This window comes from Amborella trichopoda, chromosome 13 (genome assembly GCF_054954075.1).
Source record: "Amborella trichopoda isolate Santa Cruz 75 chromosome 13, AtrichopodaSantaCruz75HAP2 v2.0, whole genome shotgun sequence".
Classification (NCBI taxonomy): domain Eukaryota; kingdom Viridiplantae; phylum Streptophyta; class Magnoliopsida; order Amborellales; family Amborellaceae; genus Amborella; species Amborella trichopoda.
In genome coordinates this window covers 5,160,061-5,184,360 of record NC_142348.1, presented here as the reverse complement: position 1 = coordinate 5,184,360, position 24,300 = coordinate 5,160,061, and the positions used below count along the sequence as shown (strand labels likewise).

The following is a 24,300-nucleotide window of genomic DNA, read 5'->3' as shown; positions in this document are numbered from 1 at the left end:
GGGGATTTAGAGGGGACCTAAAAGAAAACATTAGATATGTTTAAAAAAATAGAAAAAAAAAAAAAAAAATAGAAGGGAGGTTTTGGGGTGGAAACGGGTAGGGACCCGTACCATTTTAGAATTGGTTCAGTCCCGCCTGATTCCTATTGGTACAAACGATTCAGATTAAAAATTACCGGGTTTTAAAATACTACCACCTATCTTTTACTCTTCATTTTTTTTTTTGTACTTAGAAATCAACAAAGAGGTAGAAGAAAATGAAAAGGATAAAATAGCATTGGTAATATTACTAAAAAGAAAATACATTTTTAATTAAAAGTAAAAGAAATAAAACGTCTGCCTTCCTTATACAATAATTTACAATGCAATAGATATAATTTATGTCTTCATGGTAAGTGCGTATCGATAAAAAAAAAAACATCCTAGTTTCCCAAAATTGGAAAATTAATAAAATTAATTTTAGTTGAGGTTATTATCAATCAAATCAAATTTTGTCCAACTTAAATTCACAAGATTTGTCATTATAACTCCTTGTGGGATATTCTTTCTAAATATCCCTTGGTTCTTAGTGTTTTTGAGAAAGCTTAAGGGGCAAGCTTAGATGTTTTGTTTGGAAGCCTTAGTGAGGGATGCTTTGAACCTTTACTTCAATTCATTGAATAAAAAAATGAACACTTTTCCATTGCTTCACATGTAGTAATCCATTATAAGGAATGGCGGCTATCACCTAAGTTGAGTAACATATAACCTTGTGCATAAAGTTGAAATTATTATTTGTCAGCTTACAAAGAGTCTCTGAGAAGTTAAGGCAAACTAGCTAGAGAGAGAGAAAGAGAGAGAGAGAGGCAATGACATGCTTGTAGTAAGGAAAATATGCATAGAGAGAGAGGCAATGACATGCTTATGGTAAGGAAAATTTACATGAGAGAGAGACCGAGAGGAAATGACATGCTTATAGTTAGGGTTGAGAATGGGTTGGATCGGGTCCGGATTTATTGGGATTTAGATTAGGATTCAAAAAGTAAATATGATTTTAATCTGGATTCAAACTCATATCCGACCCACCAGATCCAATTTTTTAACCCACACCAGGACATAGGTCCCGGTCCATTGCCATCCCCATCCCCATCCCCATCCCCCTAGTTTTAAAAATAGTGATATAAAACAAGTGATTAGGAATAGTTGGAAACGAAAAAATGTTCTACTAAAACTAAATGAGAGGAAGATATAGATGAGTACGACCTCCTTCTTGTAAGAGAGAGACAGAGGTAGACTTGTACAAGACTAGAACTATAAACGTCACTATTCAAAAAACGAGCAAAACGAGCAACTGACACAAGTAGACAGGCACGCATGACCTGATTGTGCCAAGGGGAGAGAGGGGAAGAGAGACGAAGAGAGAGATAAATGGTACGACTTGCATTGGTGGCAATGGGCCGGTGGTCCGCCCCTAAAAACTATAGGCCTATGCCACAAAACATGATCCGGGAGTTGGGCTTAGGAGTTGGGCTTAGGTCAAGGGCAAGATAGGCCAAGGTCGGCCCTTAGAGGAATAACGCCGGGTTAAGGGCCTGGGCCACAAAATGTGACCTGAGAGTCGGGCTTAGGTCATGCCAAGATAGGCCCGGCCCAGCTTTATTTTTCATTTTTTTTTTTGCATTTTTTTTCTTGAATTTTACTTAACATAGTGCGATCCGACGAGGCCTAGGCTGCCCTCATAAGAATAGAGCCTGGCTAGTAGGAGTGGCAACAGGTCGAGTCCGACTGGACCTAGACCTGGACCTGGACCTGGACCCAAACCCAAATAGTATTTTCGTTAAAATTTGGACTTATATCTAAATCTATCAGATCCGGGTATGTTCACATTCATTGCCACTTTATGACCGATAGTATTTGTTTTTTTGTCTTTTTTTTTTAATATCATATACCCTATGATTATGAGCTTCTTCTTCTTTGCCAATAATATTTTAAATGTTGTTAATATTGTGACAATATGAATATATAATGGACTTCTAAAGGCCCATGATTGCCATCTTTGCCAATAATACTTTAAATGTTGTTAATATTGTGACAATATGAACATCTAATGGATTTTTAAAGGCCCATGATTGCCATCATATATCTTATGATTATGGGTACGGGGTTAAGTACGGAACGAGTCCAGTAAGATCTAGACCTGGACCTAAATAGTATTCGGATCCAAAATTTGGACCCATACTTGAACATGAGGTTGGGCGTACCCGTCGGGTCGTATACATTGTCACCCATATGGGCTAGGTTCCGGCGGTCCCCGCCCAGGCCCGGCTGTTGCCTGCGCTAACGACTTACGACATGCTTACTCTGTACCTACCTAGTGGCCAAACATGACCACTGTCGATCGCCACGTTGACGAGGCAAGAGCAGCCTACGACGTCAACCACAAGAAGCCCCAAAACGTGCTCCCCGTGTTACTTGCACACGAAGAGAGAGAAACAGGTAGAGAGAGAAACGAGGAGAGAGAGAGAGAGAGGAGAAAAGGCATTGGAGTTGGACTCCACTCACCAAATATGCGAGTGACTCCACGTGTCAAATGCGGACGGCGTGTCGTGGACCCCACAATCTCTCGACTTTTTACCGAAAGGGTATGTGCTAGCGTCTCGTGGACGGAAGAAAGGGCGTTTACCGAATTTAGCAAATTAGGGTTGGGGGTTTTTGGGCAAATGGTGGCGTCCGACTTTGCAACAACTCGAGAAGCCGTTGCACCATCCCTTCCCTCTTTCCATCAAACCAAATTCTATGAACTAACTCTCTCTCTCTCTCTCTCAAGCCAAATTCTATGAACTAACTCTCTCTCTCTCTCTTAAACCAATTTCTATGAACTAACTCTCTCCCTCTTTAAGTCTGTATTTTTGTATTTTCAGTTTTAATTGGGATTCTTCATCATCATCAAAAAAAATTTCTAATTAATTAGAATTAATTATATAAATCTTAATCGATCAGCCATATCTTTGGTGAGACTATAAACCAAAAAACAGGTTACAGACTTTGTATAATAAAAACCCAAAAGAAAATGTGATTATGATGTTGAAAAATCTTGATCGTCGTGACTTCCAAATTAGATCTAAAAAGAAAATAGATCTCATGCCTCCAAAACAGTTTTAACTTGTAGCACATTAGTTTAATAATTTATTTTCAACTATTTCCATATATGCTAGATTTTCTTTTTTTTAGTTGTGGCTATACCTTTTAGCTTAAAATAGTTTATTTTATTTTATTTAAAGCCTAAGACCGTGATAGCACGCGTTAAATCATGTCATTTGAAAGTTTATGCGGTTTTTGGCATACTAAGAAACATCCAACGTTAGAAGAAATACGAAAAAGAATTAAATTCTAAATGAAAGTATAAATAATTTTTAAAATTTATAAAATTCATTTTATTTATGAGATGCTAAAATTGTAATTCCAAAGGACAAAAATGGCTATTCTAGTCTCGTCCAAGTTTTGCAGCTTAACCCCAAAATTTTAGGAAAAAAAATTGTATAACGGTGAGGCCTTAAAGAATCAAATTAAGGCGCACCTCAAAAATTCATTAAAGGAGGTTGTTTTAATGCTTAAAAATTTTCAAATCGATCATCTCAATCTCAATATGCATGGACATGAGCAAAAATGGATTTTTAAGTATCGAAAATAATTCATCTTGTAATATATTTTTTGGACCATCAATTATCAAGATTTTCAAGTCTTCAGAGATGACTCAAAGCATCTTTCGAAAATGCGCCTTATTGTTTGATATACAAACCACACCTAAGTTTTAGTTGTCATTTACTATTTAGAGACTACTTAGCATATATCTCCAAAGAGGCAAAGACATGAGATTCTTGTACCGAAGGACTGGTCCAAGGCCACAGAGGCTTTGCCCAAGACAAAAATTGTCATTTTGGGCAGAAAAAAAAATAAAAAACCAAAGATTCTTGAGCTTTGGAATTGAGGCTGGCAATGGGCCACGCCGCCCAATTTTTAAAAGATAAGGCTTGAGCCACAAAATAAAGCCCGAGGGCCGAGCCCGCCAATGCAAGCCTGGTTCAGCCTGTCTTGGCCCTAAATAGAAGCCTTAGTCAGGCCTGCATGCCCTATGGAGTCAATGGTTGGGACAGATCCGAGACTGGCCCGGCCCGAGTTTGGCCCATGCTATCCAAATTGGAATGGAGAGGCAAGTGGGGAGCTTGAATTTAATATCATTATTTTGCTTGTCATGCTGCAACGAATAAGTGAGAGCAGGCAGACCCGAGTGTATAGGTTGCAGCCCAAAACAAGAGAGAGAGAAAAGAAAGAGTATCCTTCGCTGAGCAGCCAAAAAAAAAAAAAAAAAAAAGCAAGAAAGAGGGATAAAAGTTAGAGAGAGGAAGTGAGGAGAGAGAAAGAGCGTGCCGGAGCGTGCAAGTATATCCTTTCCCCTGTATGCAGCAACGGCCGTCCCTAAGGCCTGTCTACTCTCTCTGTAGGACACGTGGATAAGAGAAAGGCCCAACGCCAAAGCATCAGTCCACATAGACGGGCCACTCAAGGCCGGTGCTCAACTAACTCACACCATAAATAACCCCCCGTCTCTCTTTTCTCTCTCTAACGAACATACAACCACTAGAGAGAGAAAGTGCTTGGTAGAGAGAGAGGGGCAAGGCAACAACTCTCGACATATAATTAGAGCTGAACTACTCTCAAAACAGAGAGAAGCTAAGAGCCCTGAGCCCAAGTGCTATCAAAACAGAGAGAAGCTAAGAGCCCTGAGCCCAAGTGCTATCAAAACAGAGAGAAGCTAAGAGCCCTGAGCCCAAGTGCTATCAAAACAGAGAGAAGCTAAGAGCCCTGAGCCCAAGTGCTATCAAAACAGAGAGAAGCTAAGAGCCCTGAGCCCAAGTGCTATCAAAACAGAGAGAAGCTAAGAGCCCTGAATCTCAACAACAATAGCATAGTAGAGAGAGAATGGAGTGGGTTAAGGGCCCGGCGATCGGCCGAGGCTCCTCCGCCACAATCTACTTGGCGAAATCCAAACCGTCAAACGCCCTCTTTGCCGTGAAATCGATGGGCGCAGCTCGCTCTGCCGGACTCCAGCGCGAGAGCGCCATCCTCTCCTCCATTCGCCACCCGTGCATCGTAGCGCACCTTGGGTCCTGCACGACCCTGGGCGGCAACGACGAGCCCACCTTCAACCTCTTCATGGAGTACATGGCTCACGGCACGCTAGCCCACCTTGTGAGGGCTCGAGCCATGACTGAGCCTGTCATTCGGCGATATGCGGGAACCGTGCTCAAGGGCCTGCACCACCTCCACACGCTGGGGCTCGTGCATGGTGACATCAAGGGGGAGAACATTTTGTTGGGTCCTAATGGTTTGGCTAAAATAGGGGACCTGGGGTGCGCAAAGTGGGCTCGAGATGGACACGAAATGGCTGGGACCCCTCTGTTCATGGCTCCTGAGGTTGCTCGAGGAGAGAGACAAGGCCAGGAATCAGATATCTGGTCTTTTGGTTGTCTCATCATCGAAATGGCAACTGGGTTAGCACCTTGGCTCTACGGCTCAAGCCTAGGTGGGCTCGATGGCTTGAGCCCATTTGAGGCCATGGCTCGAATCGGGCGAGCCAAGAATGGGCCTTGTGTACCTGACTGGTTATCTACCCAGGCTAAGGACTTTCTGTCTAAGTGCTTGTGCTTAAACCCTGAAGAGAGATGGAATGCTGAGCAATTGCAGGGACATGGGTTTGTCAGAGATGTTTCTCTCTCTAGCGTGCCTCCTTCCTTTCACGCTCCTCCTTCCCCTGTTTCTCTTGATTTTGAAGATGGGGTTTCTACCTCTCTCTCTCCTCCACCCAAAGAGGAATGTGGAGTTTCTCTCTCTAACTCGCCCAAGAGTGTCCTGGCTCTTGAGCTATGGAGCCTCTCTTCCTCTTCCTCTTTTTCTCTCTCTAGCTCTGTGAAGGAAAGAGATTCAGAGAGAGGTGGATGTGAGGCTTTTGCATCAGAAAGATTGAGGAAGTTAGCAGCAAAGGGAAAGCCCAATTGGGAAAGAGACGAAGAAGAATGGATCACAGTTAAAAGTCAATGGAATCCACTTTCTCAGTGGATTCGATGAGAATTACAATTTTGACCCCCCTTTGGGAAGAGCGAGGGAACGAGGACACGGTAAATGGCGGAAAAAAAATTGTAAATAAATACGTACACATGAGGTCTAATTATTTGATTTATTCATTCATTTATTGGATTGAATTATTTGGTGCAAAAGATTAGTTAGTGTACAAGCTAAGTTATATTGAAGTTTTGATTAATGAGGGTCCATTTCTTTATTTGGGAAAACTACCACTATGGAAAAATCCATTGTTGATTTTTTTTTTTTTTTCCCCTCAATTATTTCTACAAAATAGGTTACTATTAATCTGATACACTAACTAGCATATAAGTTCAAGAACAGGGAATTATTATATGTGTCTATAAAGTGTAGGCCGGATTGAAGGAGAGTGTGCTAAATAATCGGATTTGTTTGTTTGTTCAATATATTGCATGAGCATATATATATATATAGGTCGGTCTAGGCACTCCAAATATGGAAAAGGGCGGTCAGCTCATAGAATTATCTTCTTTCATAATAATGACACTATGCAATGGTGCGTGCCGGATGCCATGTACTATGTGCATCTTGATCACTCAACTTCATGATCGGTCCAGATCACGCAATGGATGCGGGGCCCGCATTCAAGAAATGCGGCCCATAATGCTTGATCTGGAGCAGCCATACGGGCTGTCCGGATTCAACATGCTCATCTAAACTGCTGTGCACCACACCTAGTCGAACCATTTTTTTTCTTCTATCCATAAAATAGAATTAGGGGATTGGTATTTTTTTTTTTGGGTAATTTGGGAGAAGACAAGCCTTACCTATATTTCCAAGTAAATTAAGAGTTAGCTTTTTTTAAAGATATTAATGGGGTGGTGTTAGTGGTGGGAATGAAAACCACCATGTTTTGTGACTAAAGTGTGTGGGGTTCTACCGACCCAAGCCTCTTTCCCATAATGTTGGTTGATTGGGGATGGGTCAGAAGCCAATCTTGAAATTAGTTAGCCAATAGGTGAAAGTGGACTTTCCAAGTTCCAAATGGGATTTTTGGTGACCAAATGTTGGATTTCTCATGGCTAATTGAGTGGCTTGGATAAAGAAATAGATTTCGAGTTGAATTTATGGTATTGGGGTTGGTTGAATTGTATTGTATTGACTCAAACAAAATAAAAAAAATTGACTGAGAAAAATGGGAGAGGATTATTGGACGGTGGAGATTGTTGCACAGTTATATACGGGCTATGCCACGGAATGTGGAGTCAAAGCTTTGAGATAAAAGCTTTGAGATAAAAGGCCTCGTAAAGCAAGGGTTGAGCTAGGTTTCCTTTTTGATACTAAAATTTGGGGAAGAATTTACATTCCGGCACTTACACTTCCACAGGAGCATAGTTTATATTTACTCTCTGTCTCAAGACCTGGGAGGATTTTTTTTAGGGAAAAAATTTATATAAGCGCGAGGCCCTAGACAATCAAATTAAGGCGCACATCAAAAATTTCATTAGAAGAGGTTGTTTGGATGCACAAAAATCCTCAAATTGATCATCTTGACCTCAAGATACATGGACATGAGAAAAAATGAATTTCAAGTCTTGAAATAGTGCATCTTGTAATGCATTTTTGTTAATTTTCAAGATTTTCTTATTGTTCATAGATTTACTCGATTTACACTATTTTTGAAGCTTTAAATTTTATAATTAGATATGAAAATAAATTTTCACGATATCATAAAGATTTATAGTATTGAAACATCTTTCACACTATTTGAAGATGCGCTTTATGTTGATTGTTTAGAACATCGGCTTTATACAAACCACACATTTTTTTTAGTTGAAATTGTGGAGACCACCTAAGAATCACTAGATGATCATTTTCAAAAGCAAAAAACCGAAAAATTTAAGTTTTCTAAAAATTAAAAACTTTACCCTCTAAAAATTTGAGGGTCTCTATTCAATCTTGAGACATTTTTTTTTTTTCAAGTGCATAGAGGGTTCAATTAGAAGAGAAAATTATTTAGGTTAATCTATTTTTTTTCAAGTACGTAGAGGGTGCAATTAGAATTTTTATCTATTGAGGGTAATTTATGGTTTGAAAAGGTTATATCCCCAATTTGAGGTTCCAAAATTAACAATATGTTAGGTTTTAGCCGAGGGAAGGAATGAACATCGTATAGATTCAAAATTATGGACCCTGGTCTACCCCACATATCCAAGAATGGTGGCCGAGGGTGAACAGGGTTAGGTGTGAGAATTTACCTGGTTTGGATTCCAAACCCGATTTTGAATTCTATCTGGATCTGGGTATGGATCCAAGATTTGGACTCAAATTTAGATCCGATTAATAATTCGAAAAGTATCCGGGTACAAGTGGATCCGATCTAGATCCGACCTAGTTATTAAATTATTATATATTATTTTAGGGTAAGCCTTACAACAACTTGCCAGTTATAATGAATAGTGTATAAGTGAAATTGGAGCCGTCAAATCTTCATCATGCGGTTCAGATTGCAAATCACTATTTTAATTTTAATTTTTTTTTATGTAAATCTGATTAATATGAAATTTTGGATGTATATACCTAACACTATTGCGCTCCATAAAAAAATATAAAAAAATTAGTTTCGATAATTTAAAATAACCAAACTACCCCCGTCAGTTTTCAGGGGTATTTCGATCATTTTAAATTTTGAGAAATATTTTTTTATATTTTTTATTTGTGCGTCCTATTTTTTAGTACTCATGTCTAAAATTTCATTATGATTCGATTTATAAAAAAATAATTAAAATTAAAACTGTGATATGCATTATGAACTACATGATGAAGATCTGACGGCTTCCATTCCGCCTATTGTTAGCCTTTTTCATTATTTTATATATAAATATATGTTATGTAATAGTTTTTATGATATATTATTTTATAGATATAAAATAATTTTTAGATCCGATTAGATCTAGATCTAGATCCTATGTCTAAATTTTAGATCTGAATCCGAATCCCAATAGATCCGAACCCGATCTGACCCATTCTGAGCCCTAATCAGGGTGGCACGTGCTGCAACTTGAGGTCTCGAGTTCTATTCTCATCGAGTATCAAGTTAATATTCATTGGAGTTGTGGCACTAACACCTATGTTTTAGAAGAGAAAGCAAAATGGCCCTAATACATGATTTTCTATGATAAATTAATAAAACATAGAGTTAGTTATATATTTTATTTTTCTCAACTAAGGAAATGAGAGACACAAATGGAAAAGGGGTTCAAATGGAGTACCCACAAAATTTTCAGATAAGAAAGGCCAGTACGACATGATTTAAAGTCGCATAGCATCTTTACAGTGGAGCTCCTATGAAAATTTTCAAAAAAATTACCGGGCGCTTAAATACAGTGTGTTTCCCGACTCTTTTTGCTTTGGATTTTTATGAAATTTTTTATTTGGATATTTTCGTCTGAAAATTATACCCCCGAAAATTAGCGGACTCTTTTTGCGTTGGATTTTTATGAAATTTTTTATTTGGATATTTTCGTCTGAAAATTATACCCTCGAAAATGAGCTTTGAAGGGGTGTTTTCAAGAAATTTGAGCCCTACGGTGAGCACCATACTGTCTACACCCAAACTTGAGGAGGGGATTCGAGACCTCCCGGGCCTTAGTTTGCAAAAACAACAACAATATCAAGCAATAAGGGAGTCTCTTTCTCATAGGGAGTCTCTTTCTCATAGGCCACCGGTCCCAAAATCAAAGAGAATTTTTGAAAAAACACTTAAGGCACGTTTAGTTGGTGCGTAAATATTTCTCTAGAAAAAATATTTATATATGTAAATACTTTGCAGGAAAAACTTTTGCTTGCTTTCTTTTCACTATGTTTGTTAACATGTTTCAAAAAACTATGTAATGAATTACATATGTTTGGTATTTAAATATATTTTATAAATATATTAAATCTATACATTTAATGTTTAAATATTATAGCTAAAAATAGATAGTTATATTTATTTAAATCTATATTTAATAATATTTAAATTTTATTTTTATATTAAATGTAAAATATTATATAGTATACACTGTATTGTTAATATTTATATATAAATATTCGATATTATACATAATATAAAATATATATTATATATTTATATGAATATAAATATATAATATCATTTTATATAAATGTATATTAATCGTATAATTATATAGTAATATATAATAGGGATTGTCTACAAAATGACCATTTATCTTTTGTACATAGAGGTCACAACCATTCTTGTCCCTTAAATTTTAAAATGAGTGGTTATAATAGTGTTATTGAACGGACACAAAATTACAAAATTTATTTGCATATGCATTATTCACCAAACAAATGTACGAAACACAATTTTCACATGAAACAAAATATTTAGGCACAAACCAAATATGATCTTATCAAAAATATGAAGAGCATAGTAAAGTATTTTAGAAATATAAAAAGTTTATATAGAGCATAGGCTTTAAACAATCAAATTCGAGTGCATCTAAAAAATTTTACCAGAAGAGGTTATTTTGATGCCCAAATATACTCAAATTGTTCATCTCGACATCAAGATGCATGGACATGAGAAAAAAATAGATTTCAAGTTTGGGAAATCGTGCATCTTGTAATGCATTTTTGGACTGTCAATTTTCAAGATTTCCAAGTTTTCATAAATATGCTCGATCTACTCTATTTTTTAAGCTTTAAAATTTTATATTATTGATGAAAATATATTTTAAGGTTATCAAAAAAATTTCCAATATTGAAACCACATTTCTTGATACTATTTGAATGTGCGCTTTACTTTGATTGTTTAGAGCCTCGGCTCTATACAAACCGCACCCTTTAGAAAAAGAGGATTTTCCACCGAGGAGAAGCGATAAATAAGTAGGGCATACTTCGAAAGTCAGGTCCATACGGCTAGCATCTGGAGACGGCGACTGGGTCAGATCTAAGACTCAGTGCCCTAGTTCATTGCTCCAATGGAAAATTGGATTTATTCAAAACTTTTGCTTGACTGGTAAGGTCAATTTTTTGTTGTAAAGTATTATAGACACATGTTGAAAAATGTTCTAAATAAAAAATGTAGAGTCAAAACTTAGAAAGTGGTTGATCTAGTTGTCTTTAACACATTTTGATGGGGTTTCTATAAGTCAGCCTACTCATACGCGGCCCCCCACTAAAATTTATTTTTGATGATTTTTCTTTCTAAATTTTTTTTGCAGATTGATCATCTAGGGCAAGATGATCATAAATATGAAAATAAAATAAACTTTTAAAATTAAAAATATATATTTTTAGTATTTTTTATACACTTATTTATGGACAATACACTTATAGATAACGTCCATACTAAAGATGGACTCATGAAACAATTTTCCAACATATTATTGGCTTAAGATCCCCACAGGATTATTTAAGTAATCGTCGGCAGCCCAAGAAACCTAAAAAAGACCTTTCGTACGATTGACACATCCAAAACGTATCCAAATTAGGCTAATTTAATTTTGCAACTCATAATGCATCTCATAAGCTTTCAAATGAGCCACAAAAACCATCCTAATCCAATATAATGTGTTCCCACGCCACATGTTGTGCCGCTAGAGCCACAATTCCTTAATAGACCCGGTCCAAGAAGGGGGACGGGTGTCTCCAATGTAGTGTGTGTGGCCCAAGAGAAGGCCGCATGCGGCCTTGACATAGCCATGTCTAGGCTGTGCTCAGAGCAATTGCTAAAATGAGCTCTGCACACACTCCTGCATGGTCTATAAAGCCCACATGTTATGTCAAGGGTTAAAACTAAGATAGGAAAAGGGTTGGAGTCGTGGTGGTAGCATCTCCACGCCCAGATACAACATCGTGTTATCCATTTTTATCGTTGACATCCTTAATTAACACCTTCAAAATGTGACTCTCTAATAATAATATTAATGAAATCTTACTGTTAACATTAAAAACTAATAATAACAAGATTATAATTGCCCTATAATAGGGGTCAAGCTGATAATAGACAAGGCTTAAACTCTAGAAAACCTTAAAATCATTAAACATATAAAAAACCCTTAAAATAAATCTTAAAAATTTCACAAAGTAAATATCTATAATTTAATAAAAATTCAAAAATAAGAGGCATTATGCATCATTGCTTAGTGTTTTTTACTCCCCTTTTTGTGATTTTACTCTTCTTCCTTTTTCCCAAATCGTTATAACTGATTAACCATTTGTTACCATATCAGACGGTCGACGGAAATTAACAAGGTGTCTACGAATATCTTAGGACTGTATTACCCAGAAATAAAATAATAATAATAATAAATAAATAAACTCACATGTATATTGGGTTTGTTCATTCAATTTGTGTTATTTTCTCTGCATATACCGCGTGAGGGTGTCATATTTTGGATGAAGTTGGTGGATCCACCAAACAAAGTAGGAGTCCCCATTTTGCTAAGATCTTGGTAAGCTCCATCTAGAATCTCATGACAAGATGCTTGGAGAAAAAATATGGCAGTTAACGAGTCAAGCTGTTGGCTGGGCCAATTTTAGGCCGTTGTGGGCCACATGTTAAGTCTTATAGGCCGAACCAGGGCTGATGCCTGCTAAGCTCCAAACATTTTATCAGGCCGGACATGGGATAGAATTGGCCCGGCCTGAAAGTATCTCTTAGTTATTACACATTTAAAAAAGTGTTTCCATATTTATATGAGCCCCAGCCCAGCCCTGCCTGATTTTTTTCAAGCCAGGCTTCCACTTAGGCCTTGTTGCCACGAATTTGGATTGGGCTTAGGCTAGGCATAAACTAATTTTTCGATCCCAGGCTTACCCTACATAGTTTTGGGCTAGGCCCAGGCCAGCCAGACACCAAACTGGCCCGTTATCAGCCCTAAGAAAAACTACAATCTTGCATTACATAATGGATGTGGTTTGCATAAAGTTGCAACCTTAAACAATCAAATTAAGGCACGCCTCTGAATTTTATCTTAAATGTAATTTTGGTGTAAAAAAATTTTGATATAGTTTGAGAACCTATTTTTTGTCTCTAATTATAAAATTTTAAACTCAAAAAATAATTTAAATCACGTAGATCAATAAACAGATGAAAATCTTCAAAATAGGCTCTTCAGATAATGTGTTGCAAGATACACTATTTTTGACACTCGAAATCTTTTTTTCTTTTCATATTCATACATCTTGATGTTGAGATGATCAATTAGAGAGTTTTTCAACATTAAAACAACCCTTTATGATGGATTTTTTATATGTATCTTAATTCTACAGTTTAATGTTGCATCCTTATAAAAACTTTTTCCTATGCTTCTTTTTCAATTTGTGAAGAAACTTATAAACACATGAAAACAATTGGATTGTGGATGGAGTTTGGTATCCGGCATCTAGAACCTTGAAATGGTCTGGGAGAATTCTAAGCCATATTCAAATGCCCCCAATTGCGACTTTTTTTTTTTTCAAACCTCCAAGTTTCCATTTTAACCACTAAGATTATTTGAGGAGTTTGGTAATTGGTACCTGAAATTTAATTAAAAATGCCTTAATTATAAAATTTTGAAGACAAAAAACTGGAGTAGCTGGTAGTGCCTAGTAATTGGAAGATATTGTTTTTGGAATTGTAAAAAACTATGTTTGGTCTAAGTTGGAATTTTGTAAACCAGGAAGTCGACAAATTAGGGAATTTTAACCCTACATCGAAGTTTTTGTTAATGAGATGGTGCTTTTGTTAAATGAATGAAATTTCCAAATCATAAAGGGTAGGTCTAGCAAAAGGGATATTCTGGATCACTTAGAAAAAGCTTTTTGAATGAGTTGAAAGAATGCTTGAGTATTTCAAATTTAGTCTTTTTATACGAGTTAAAATTTTGGGGGTTCATGCTCATGCACCTCTAATGAATATAAATAATAACTTGGGAAAAATAGAATAATTGATATATCCCCATGGATGTCAGAGTATTTCAACTTTATTTTATTTCCTATAAATCGGATTGAGTAAGGTGTCAACAAGCCGGGTCACATACCTGTCAATGCTAATCCCATATTGAGCTCAATTCGAGCAATATTACTCCAACATGCCAAGCTAAGACCCAACTTGTTTACTGACATGGGTGGTTGTAAAAATGTCAATGAATAGATATAAAGTTTCAAAAAAAAAATTTTAGACTTCGTGACTCACCCCAAGACATCCAATTTAACATCTAATGAGTATATATGATTGTAACCTCCATGTACAAAAGATAAAAGATGCGGTTTGTATAGAGCCTAGGCTCTAAACAATCAAATTAAAGCCTACCTTCAAATAGTGTCTAGAAATGTGGTTTCAATACCGGAAATCTTTGTGATAGCCTTAAAATATTTTTTCATCTTTATTTATAAGGTTTAAAGCTTCAAAAATAGTGTAGATCGACATATCTATGAAAAGTTGAAAATCTTGAAAATTGACAGTCCAAATATGCATTACAAAATACACTATTTCTAAAACTTAAAATCTATTTTTTTTTCTCATGCCCATGCATCCTGATGTCAAGATGATTAATTTGAGGATATTTAGGAATCAAAACGACCTTTTCTAGTGAAATTTTTGAAGTAGGCTCTAATTTGATTGTTTAGAGCCTCGGCTATGTATAATTTTTTTTCAAAAATAAATGGTCGCTTTGTAGACAATCCCTATATAATATTATTTATACATTTCCTTTCTGAAAAAAATGTAGAATACGACTATTTATATATGGTACATCTAGGTCACAATTAATCTTGACCTCCTATTAAATTTGGTATATTCTTATTTTCACCTCATTTCCTATTAAATTTATGCTATTTTTCTTTTCCGCTTGGTTATCTTATGAGCTTGTGATCGGCTTGTTTGCAGCTTGACTCAACTTGCTTGCTTATGAGCTTATTTATAAAGGAGTCAGGGCAAGCCAACTAAAGTTACCTTCATACCAAAAATGTTGAAGCCAAGTGGTTCAAAATTCAAACTCGATCTAGAATTGAAATATATTTGAAATTCGAGTCACAATTTCTATTGATTAAACATATCGTCGGAACTGGTTACACTGAGGGTATACCCTTGATAGGGGAGAATGGAGAACCATGGTTCATGTAGCCGATTCCAAACAATTAGAAAAAAACTCCGATGATGACGATGAAACAAAATGTCGAAATACCCAAAATGAAGCATCAAGCTCAAGCCAATCTAACACCCATGCAAGCCAAGCATGAAGATGTCCAAGATCTGCTTAGCCATCTTATTGACTTCCCTAGATGTTTGCCCTTGCATATACATGGAGCATGATCTATGGAAGGGAAGGGGATTAATCTTTCCTTAAAATTATATACTCTCTCTCTCCTCATGATGCACACAATTTATAAGGGACGTGACTGCTTAACCTGCTATCATCGTAGCGTGTTGTTCATGCACGTCAATATCTCGGCTTCAAAGCCGGCTTGATTACCATTTATCTTTTATATATGGAAGTCACAAGTTATTGCCGTTTAAATTTAAACATGGGTGGTTGTAAGATTGTTATTGAATAAACATAAAGTTCAAAAAAAATATTTCTCGGACTTCGTCATTCACCCCAAGCTATCGAATTTGACATCTTTTTTTATTTATTTATTTTTTTGAAAAAAGTGAGCTTCATTAATATAATGAAAGTTGCAAGATGAATAAAACAAAAGAAAGAGAGACAGTAAAGGAAGACGATGAGAAAGAAATGGGAGAGAAGAAAAAAGAGGGAGACCCTAGGTCTTGGTCAAGAGGTGGCCTCATTTGATAAGGAATCTACCTCAAAATTAAAACCACGAACAACATGAGAAAAAGTGAACCTCAAACAAAATAGGCGATAGAAGAATTTCATCCATAAGGCCGCTCATCCTCCAATTTGACATTTAATGAGTAGAATGATTGTAAATGGTCTAGACTTTAAGTTGTACAACTTCCTTGAGAAGTCCTCGTACTAACATTCTTTAATATTGGATTGTGATTATCGACCTCTTCTTTTACGAGTCCTCGTATTATACTCCCAATTTTATTTCACTAGGAATGTTGATGCTTCCAAACTAGTTTTCTTAATTTAGTCCAAAAAGTAATCACAAATCCAAATTTACAACGAATATTGTCGTCGTTGTTTTGAAGGAGAAAATTTATTTGACTTCTTTTCTAATTTCCATAGCATATATTTCTCACGTAGCCAAATTTTGACACCCTAAGAAGCTCTATTGTCGTTTTTGCCCTGGACATCCAAATCCAAGTCGGTGATGAGTAGATGGAAGCATGAATTAATGATGCATTGCATAATAGAAAATTGTTTCATGCGAGGCAGGACCGCATTTGCGGTCTAGAAAGTGTAAAGCATCTATCTTAAAGAGGGATCCAAGTAGGTGCTCCATCTAAAAACAATGGACATTAATGGTCCAAATATTTTCTTACTAGAATTATTATTTCTAATTTTTAATTTTTTTTAATATTAAAAATTAAGTCTTAAAATCCATCTCAAGAATAGATTTATTAAAAAGCCCGCATTTCTACATGTACGGGCTTGGCTCAATAGTAACCGGGTCCCTACATTATTAGATGTAATGCATTATTAATCACATGTTGTAAACAATATTTAAGCTTGGAAAATATTATGCGATTAATTATTTAACAGTTGACCCCTATAGTTTGATTCTGAGTTGGAAAAGTTGTAAATGTAAAAAATATTAAATAGTGAATCTCTCATGGTTAATTTGATAAATTTCTAATATATTAAAATGAAAGAAAGACTAATATAATTTTGTTGGGGATTTTTTCTTTGTTCTTATTTTCACCGATTTTATTTATTTTTTTCTTTCTTTTGGCAAAGATCACTTACAAGTAGTCGTATTACAATAAATCTTGCTTCAAAAAAAATAAAACTAACAAATCCAATATCTTAAAAACCTTGATGCCATTAAACCAATTTTCTTTAAATAAAGAAAATATTCACAATTCTTATGCTTGGGAATATAAATACAATATAATTAAATATGACAAGAAAAAAAAAAAAAAAAGTACCAAAGATTATCTCAACCGGGCTTATTATACCCCAGACTGAGTCACCACCAATGACGCAGGATCAATGACCAACCTTCAATCTCAACAGGGAAAACAAGTTTAGGCCAAGCCATACCTATAGAACATGAACCCCTTTGATCCCAAACTCAAACCCTAAGTGCATTCTTTTATCAACCTAGTTTGAGAGAGATGGATTCTCTTTTTGCTATACCCTTAGCCATAAATCCATAGTTAACCAAAACCCTTAGCACCTTTTTATAATGTGAGCGAGATAGAACAAAGATGAGAGAGTGGGGCATGCCGCCTTTGGGCTTTCATGAGAGAGAGAAACTTTCTTAGGAGAGAGATAGAAAGATAAGGTGTAGAGATTTTGGGTAGAAACAATCTTTTTTTTATAGGCTTTATACAATATTAAAGTTTCTTAGGGTTTTTCTTGACTTGCCTTTTTTTATGAGATTGAATATGAACCATTGATCTTGAGTGACTTGTGGAGTGAGAGGTTTGAGTCATCCATTCCATAGATGTGTCATCAATATTATAGAAGGTGCTAGAACCTTTATCCATTTTTCTAAATCATTTTCTCATCAATAGAAATTAAATAAAATAATTCCAAATATAATATTGAGCATACCACGATAATGCATAAGGCTTCTCATGCTTTCCAAAAATTCATTCAAAGCTTCTTCATGCCAATACATTTTCAAAACACATAGCAACTTGGCCTACAAACCAAAATCACTTATCACAAAATAGAAGGCTTCTAAATGGAAGGGGTGTGCCACCCATGAGAGGATCTCATGGGCCCCACCATCTAGGCCATGGTGGGCCATGTGCACAATGGGTCCCCTTATAATTTAAATATTTTTAAAACTCAATAAAATAATTTTATAATTTATTTGAATATTTAAAAAGCTTCAATTATCTTAAACAATCATTCAAAGGCTCAAAATATCCTAATGCAAGATTTACATTTTTAAGGTACATTTTATAAAAGTACCTCATCAAAAAATATGTTCAAAAGTTCCCAAATTACCCCTATTTAATTTGGAAACCCTATATAATAGGGGCATTTTGATAATTTTGCCCACTTAAGTAGCTCCAACCCAATTGTAAAGGCACCCATGGTCCATGGATGTTCAAGGTTGGAAACACAAGGATCCCAAATGACCAAAATACCCATAGCAGTTCAATGTAAGAAATATGGAACTGTGGAGCTTGGCGATTATATGTTCTTGATCGAACAGTTGGGATATTTTTGTAATGGAAAATTGTTTCATCCTCGGCATCTCGCATTTCTACATTTGCTCCTCTGATTTATAAAGCGTCTATCTTAAAGATGGATGCAAATGAGTACACTAAGGATCCAAATGTTTTCTTCATAAAATTGTTATTTTTATTTTTTAAATTTTTTTGGATATTCATGATCTCCATGCTAGAGATTACACGTGCTTAAAAATTGGGTCAGAAAATCCATCTTAAAAATATATTTTTAAGAGTGGACTCATTTCTATATGGACTCATAGAAACCATGTCCTTTTGTATCTTGAACTACATCACCAAAATGCTTCTGATTTTAAGGGTTCCCGACACTGAACACTTTAACCAGGATAATTTTGAAACTTTCAACAAATTTTTGCAAGGAGTTTATGAAATGAAACTTTAAATTTAAATAATGCAATGATAAATGGATCTTTTGAGCCCAGATAGTTTGACATTACTAAAATTGATGTCGAAATCACTAATCCTGCTGACATATTTGAACCCAACTTTATTGCATGTTTCAACGAATGTACCCAACGACGACAAAATAGTCATTGAAAATTCGGAAGTTAGATAGGAGTAATAACGATCCAACTCAGAATCAACCAAGCAATTTGAGGTTAAAGGATTCGGGTGATTTATCAAAATCACCCATTTTTGACACTATATTATTGGGCACTGTTCGATTATTCCGGCCAGCCAGCCAGCCTGAGTAACTGGGACTTGCCCGTTTGGCGCGCCCGAGTATCCTCAAGTTGGATACCCAACTTGGGATCTTAAAAAAAATATTTTAAGAAAGTTATAAATAATTTTAAAAATAAAAAATTTATTTATAATATATTTTTATATTTTTTATTATTTTGGTAAAGATTGGAATGTATTTTGGCAATAAATATTGATTTTTATATTTTCTTTTCTTTTTATATTATTTTTAAAATACACTGTCACAAGTTGGTTCTTTCAAAATCAATTTTTTTACTATTTTTTAAACCTTGTTTAGACATGTTTTGCTCAATTTTACTCTAGACATGTTGTTTTTTTTTATTTAGATTTTGTTATTTTATTTTATTGTTTAATTCGTTTTTGCCTTGGCTAGAACTTAGCCAATTTACTAGGACCGAGTACTTGGCTCAAACATGGGCCGAACACCCGCCCCAGTCGCTCTTTCCAACAATGTTATTGGGCACCCGAGTTCCACTTTTTTTACTGATTTCTCTCTCACTTTAATGTTGGGTTTTTGTGGCTTTTAAAGGTCTTATGAGTGCGTATTGAAATACTTTCATCGTAGTAAAACATAAACTCAGTGGGAGTGTGGTCACTCGAGGGTCATACTAAGCAAGAATTAACCGATGAGGGTTTTGGGTTAGCCCTTGATGAGGTCGGAGCTTATGCCTAGATGAGAGAGTCGAGGGACTGTGTGACCCTTGTGTGTGATGGTAGGCCGATTGAGACGGGGGCCAAAACTTCATCCATATTTCATCACACGGCATGCATATCGATAGATCGTTCGGAAAAACCAGATATCAACCTTTGGGTGAAGCGTATGCATGTGCGAGAGATACCCTCATACACCATAGAATTGTGGTTGCATCAGGTTGTTGTGACCTTGACTCGTCTCTAGGGGACGACCTGTAATCCACAGGCTGGGATTGCGATGCTTTGATTCATCGACCTGACTTTGGTGACCCGGTAATGAGCCCTTGCTTGGACTGTGGGTCATGGGAAACACTGGGTCGGTTAGATAAAGCTAGTGTGGTCTGTAGTCCACAGTTGAAGTTGGAGTACCCCATTATTACAGATTGGATTCCTAAAACCATATGGTTCTTTTTTCCATCATATTAATTTAATTGTGTTCATTTTATTATTGAAATAATTTTAGTTTTATTATTTGAATTTTTATGAATCTCTCAATATTTTATTTGTGATTTTTGGACTTATAAAAATACAGTTATTGTTCTTACAAAATTCAAATATATATTTTAAATTGTTTTATTCAATTTTAAAATAATAAATCATTATAAAATTCCATAAGGGCCCAAAGTGCACATGGGCCCACCATGTCGCATGTGGGTGGAGGCCTACATGTGCCACAAAAGGTGGCACCCCCTACCCTCTTTGGATTCTCTTGTTTGCTTTATGTTCAAGTTTTAAGATAAGGTAAGTTTGATTTGTGGCATGTGGTCAAATCTTGGAAGGGAAATATTGACCATGACTTTATTTGTTTTATAACAAGTTTATTTTAAAGAGATGGTCAATTTGAATAAATATTAAATATTGATCTTATCTTATTTATATTAGGTAATATTTATTTACTTGATAATATTTGACATATCCTTATGGAATATGTGACATGGATCATGCAATTTATGGAATGTATGATATTTATGTTATTTAAATATATTGATGGGAAAATGGTTTAAAGAAAGGGGGATAATGGTTCAAGCACCTTCTATAATGTTGATGGCCTATTTATGGAATGGATGACTTAGATCTCTCACCCTACAAGTCACATTGATCAACGGTCTAGATTCATTCTCATGAAAGAGGCAAACTATGAGAAAACCTTAGGAAACCCTAAACCTAAATATACACTATAAATAGGGGTGCTCCTCCCTAATCTCTACATTCACAACCTCTCTTCTCTCTCTCTCACCTCTCTCTCTCTCTCTCTACTAGAGGGGCACGCCCCACTCTCTCTCCTCCATCTTTCTCTCTCTAATTTTCTCTCTCCTTTTTAAGTGGTACTCTCTCTCCTCTCTAGACTTAAGTTAATTTTGGGGGTTAGAGTTTTAGTAGAGATTTTAAGGGGTGGTTTCCTAGTTTGGCCGAAATCAGTTATCCCGGTTCGAGATTGAAGCTAGACCACAGATCTCGTGCCATTGGATGTGGTGACTCGATGTGGGGTGTAAATAGCCCGATTGAGGTAATCTTCGGCATCTTTTCTTTTATTTGTCTATTCTTTTATTTTATATTCTTAAGCACAGTATTAGGTTGTATGAATGACATCAAGTAGTTGAGATTTATTTGATGTGTTATTTATTTTTGGAATTTCTATTATTTGTAATAAGACCATCTGTGAGTGATCTTGTTACAAAAATTACAAGGGGTGATTATTACTAAAAAAAAAAAAAAAAATTGTGTTTCCCCAACAAAAGATCACATAGGTCTTTCTTTCATTTAAAACCTTAATTTTTGACTCACTAGACTCACACCCTGAGTCATACTAAAACCTCATTCCTCACCAAAACCTTATTTCTAGATCTCACCACACTGCACCTCCAAGTGAATAGAGGAAGAAGATGAAAGTCAGGCACAAGGAACAACGGTGTACAAAAGAGAGTCATATGTTAATCCTTCCCGTGTGTGTTTGTGGAGGAGGGGGCTTGAGGGTGGTGGCCCCCTCTTCCACAAAATATGAGGGCCGCACCTTTTGTACTTTAAGATGGAAGGGGCGGCTTTCTAAAATCAACATCAAAAGATGTTGAGTGTCGAATGCTTCCCTTCCCAAAATCGGCTTCCATGCAACCAGTATGGAAGCCGATTCGGTGAAACTTAAGTCTCCTACTACTCAAAAGTTCCATCAAAACATACCCTCATAGAACTATACTACTCTTAAAAGTTTACAGCTTGGAAAAGCTTTCAAGGAGGCTTTGAAAGTCATGTGCATTGGCCATGGGAACTAGGGTTTAGAAAAGTTGTTAGCAAGGTTTCAAAAAATGGATCGGTGACTTGAATCGGTCACACCCATACCCGCACCGGATAGGAGAATCGGTGGATCGGATCGGAGAATCAACGGATCGGTTCGAAGAATTGGTTGAATCGGAAATTTTTATCTCAATTTATTTTCAAAAAATCACTATAAATATCTAAAAATAGTGTTCTTTTAGTTTCTAAAACAAATTAAGAGTGATGCATTATGTACTTTCATTACTTTGTATAAATAAGTGAATAATGAGACATTGTTTTCCTATCTGGATGTCTATATAATTATTAATTATAATATAGTGTCATAATATTTCATCAAAATAGTTTAAAAATATTAGAAAACACTTCCATATTATAAAATTAAAAATAGTAATTTCTTATATAAAATAAAATTAGTATCACATCAAACATTTATTTATTCTCTTTACTGGTCCAAAATTATCACAACCTAACTAGCTACAATATTGTACATTGAAATTAGAACTATTGGTTCATATTTTATTATTTTGTAATCATTTTACTATACAAATTAGAATAAATGAAATTTGTCTTATAATATCATCTAATTTAAAAATTTTATTTATAACTATAACAAAAAATAATACATCATATAATTTGAAATTTAAATAAATTAATAAATAAATTACAAGATTTGGTTATCATTGCAATTAGTATAATTATTAATTACAATATTATAGTAAGCGCTATTCAAAAAATAAGGATATGACCCTCACAAATAAATAAATCTAATATGTAATAATCAGTATGGATAGAAATATAGAATTTATAAACATAAATTTACAATCATATTTTAATAAAATTAAATAAATTCATACTTGCAATGTGGGATAATTGATCAAGCAACTTGAAAATGAGCTTTAAAGTAGTATGAGCCAATATTATTTTTCTTTCTTAAAATATTATGTAAATTAGTATTTTTTTAATGCCCAATAAATTGGTATTACCTTCAGCCGTTTTGCTTAGAACTTGTTTCAACAGGTAACAATAATGTTTTCTTTGTATATTACTTCATTATAGATCTTAAATAGAAAGGACGTGGCTTCTCTAAATGCCTAATAAGTGCAAAGAAGATCTTAAATAGAAACGATGTCCCTTTTTTTTTTTATAGGTGCGTTAAATACCTCAAGTGTAAGAGAAGGACCATGAGAATTGTCCAACATTGAAGATATGACTACATTGAAGAGATGTGGGAGTGAAATGACATACAAAAGGAATTGAACCAAACATAATTGATATCGTGTGTTGGGTGCAAAATAGTACATACGGTCGTTATGTGATGTCAGCTTGATGATTCAAGGCCGAGAATAAGCCATTTGGCCGGATCCTGTTAGATCCTTGAATCGTCCATTTGACGACTCAAGGCCGAGAATCGGCCATTTGGCCGGATCCTGTTAGATCCTTGAATCGTCCATTGGCCGGATCCTGTTAGATCGGGTCACCCGAGTTGTAACTAAGTACCTCCTGGGGAGTATGATACTTTGGTTTGCAATGTCGAGCAATGGCATATGTTTTCAATTTAGAACTGTGAAAAATCAATTTCAATTTTTAAATTCTTAAGTGATGGTGAATTTTTATTTTTTAATACCGTGAAAAATCAATTTCAATTTTTAAATTCGTAAGTTATGGTGAATTTTTTATTTTTTAGCAATATTTGGTCATTTTCTGTGAATTTTTTGGGTTGCTTTCAATAGATTACATACTAATATATTTTTTCACAAATTGCAATAGAACTATTTTTAAGGTCTGAACCATTGATCTAACACAATTTTTCAAAAAGGGGAAAATGAATGGCCAGATTGTATATGGTGTTTTAACAAGTGGATTGACATGAACTTGTGGGTGTCCGCCCGTCTATATCAAGAGCACCTAATAATAAATAAATAAAAAGAATTAGCAAAGTAAAGATGGACTCAAATGCCAATAAATGTTTTTTAGGGTTGTTTGGTTAATTTTATTTTTTTCAAATTCCTCTTTCATATCTTTTATTGGGCTCACCAGTTTAGGAGAGTTTACATCTCAATTTTAATGTGAAATCGATTTTTAAAAAAGTGATATTCAAATAGGGACATCTATCAATTGGATTGTTCATATTTTATAGATAATATGACAAAATTCCCATACAAATATGAAATGTGTTTATGACCATTTGATGAACCTAGATTCAATCTAAGTCATTGAGCGTACTC

The 24,300-nt window shown here is 35.3% G+C and overlaps 1 protein-coding gene across 1 annotated transcript; it reads left to right on the top strand.

The window, feature by feature from the left end:
* Positions 1-4,203: 4,203 nt before the first annotated feature.
* Positions 4,204-6,254, top strand: LOC18428767 (mitogen-activated protein kinase kinase kinase 18). Its single transcript, XM_006838066.3, has one exon. The coding sequence runs from the start codon at positions 4,960-4,962 to the stop codon at positions 6,103-6,105; it is 1,146 nt and encodes a 381-aa protein (XP_006838129.1). The 5' UTR covers positions 4,204-4,959; the 3' UTR covers positions 6,106-6,254.
* The last annotated feature ends 18,046 nt before the right edge of the window (positions 6,255-24,300 follow it).

What these genes read in the sequence shown, in the direction of transcription:
- LOC18428767 (XM_006838066.3), top strand. Translation starts at nt 4,960, where the DNA reads ATGGAGTGGGTTAAGGGCCCGGCGATCGGCCGAGGCTCCTCCGCCACA.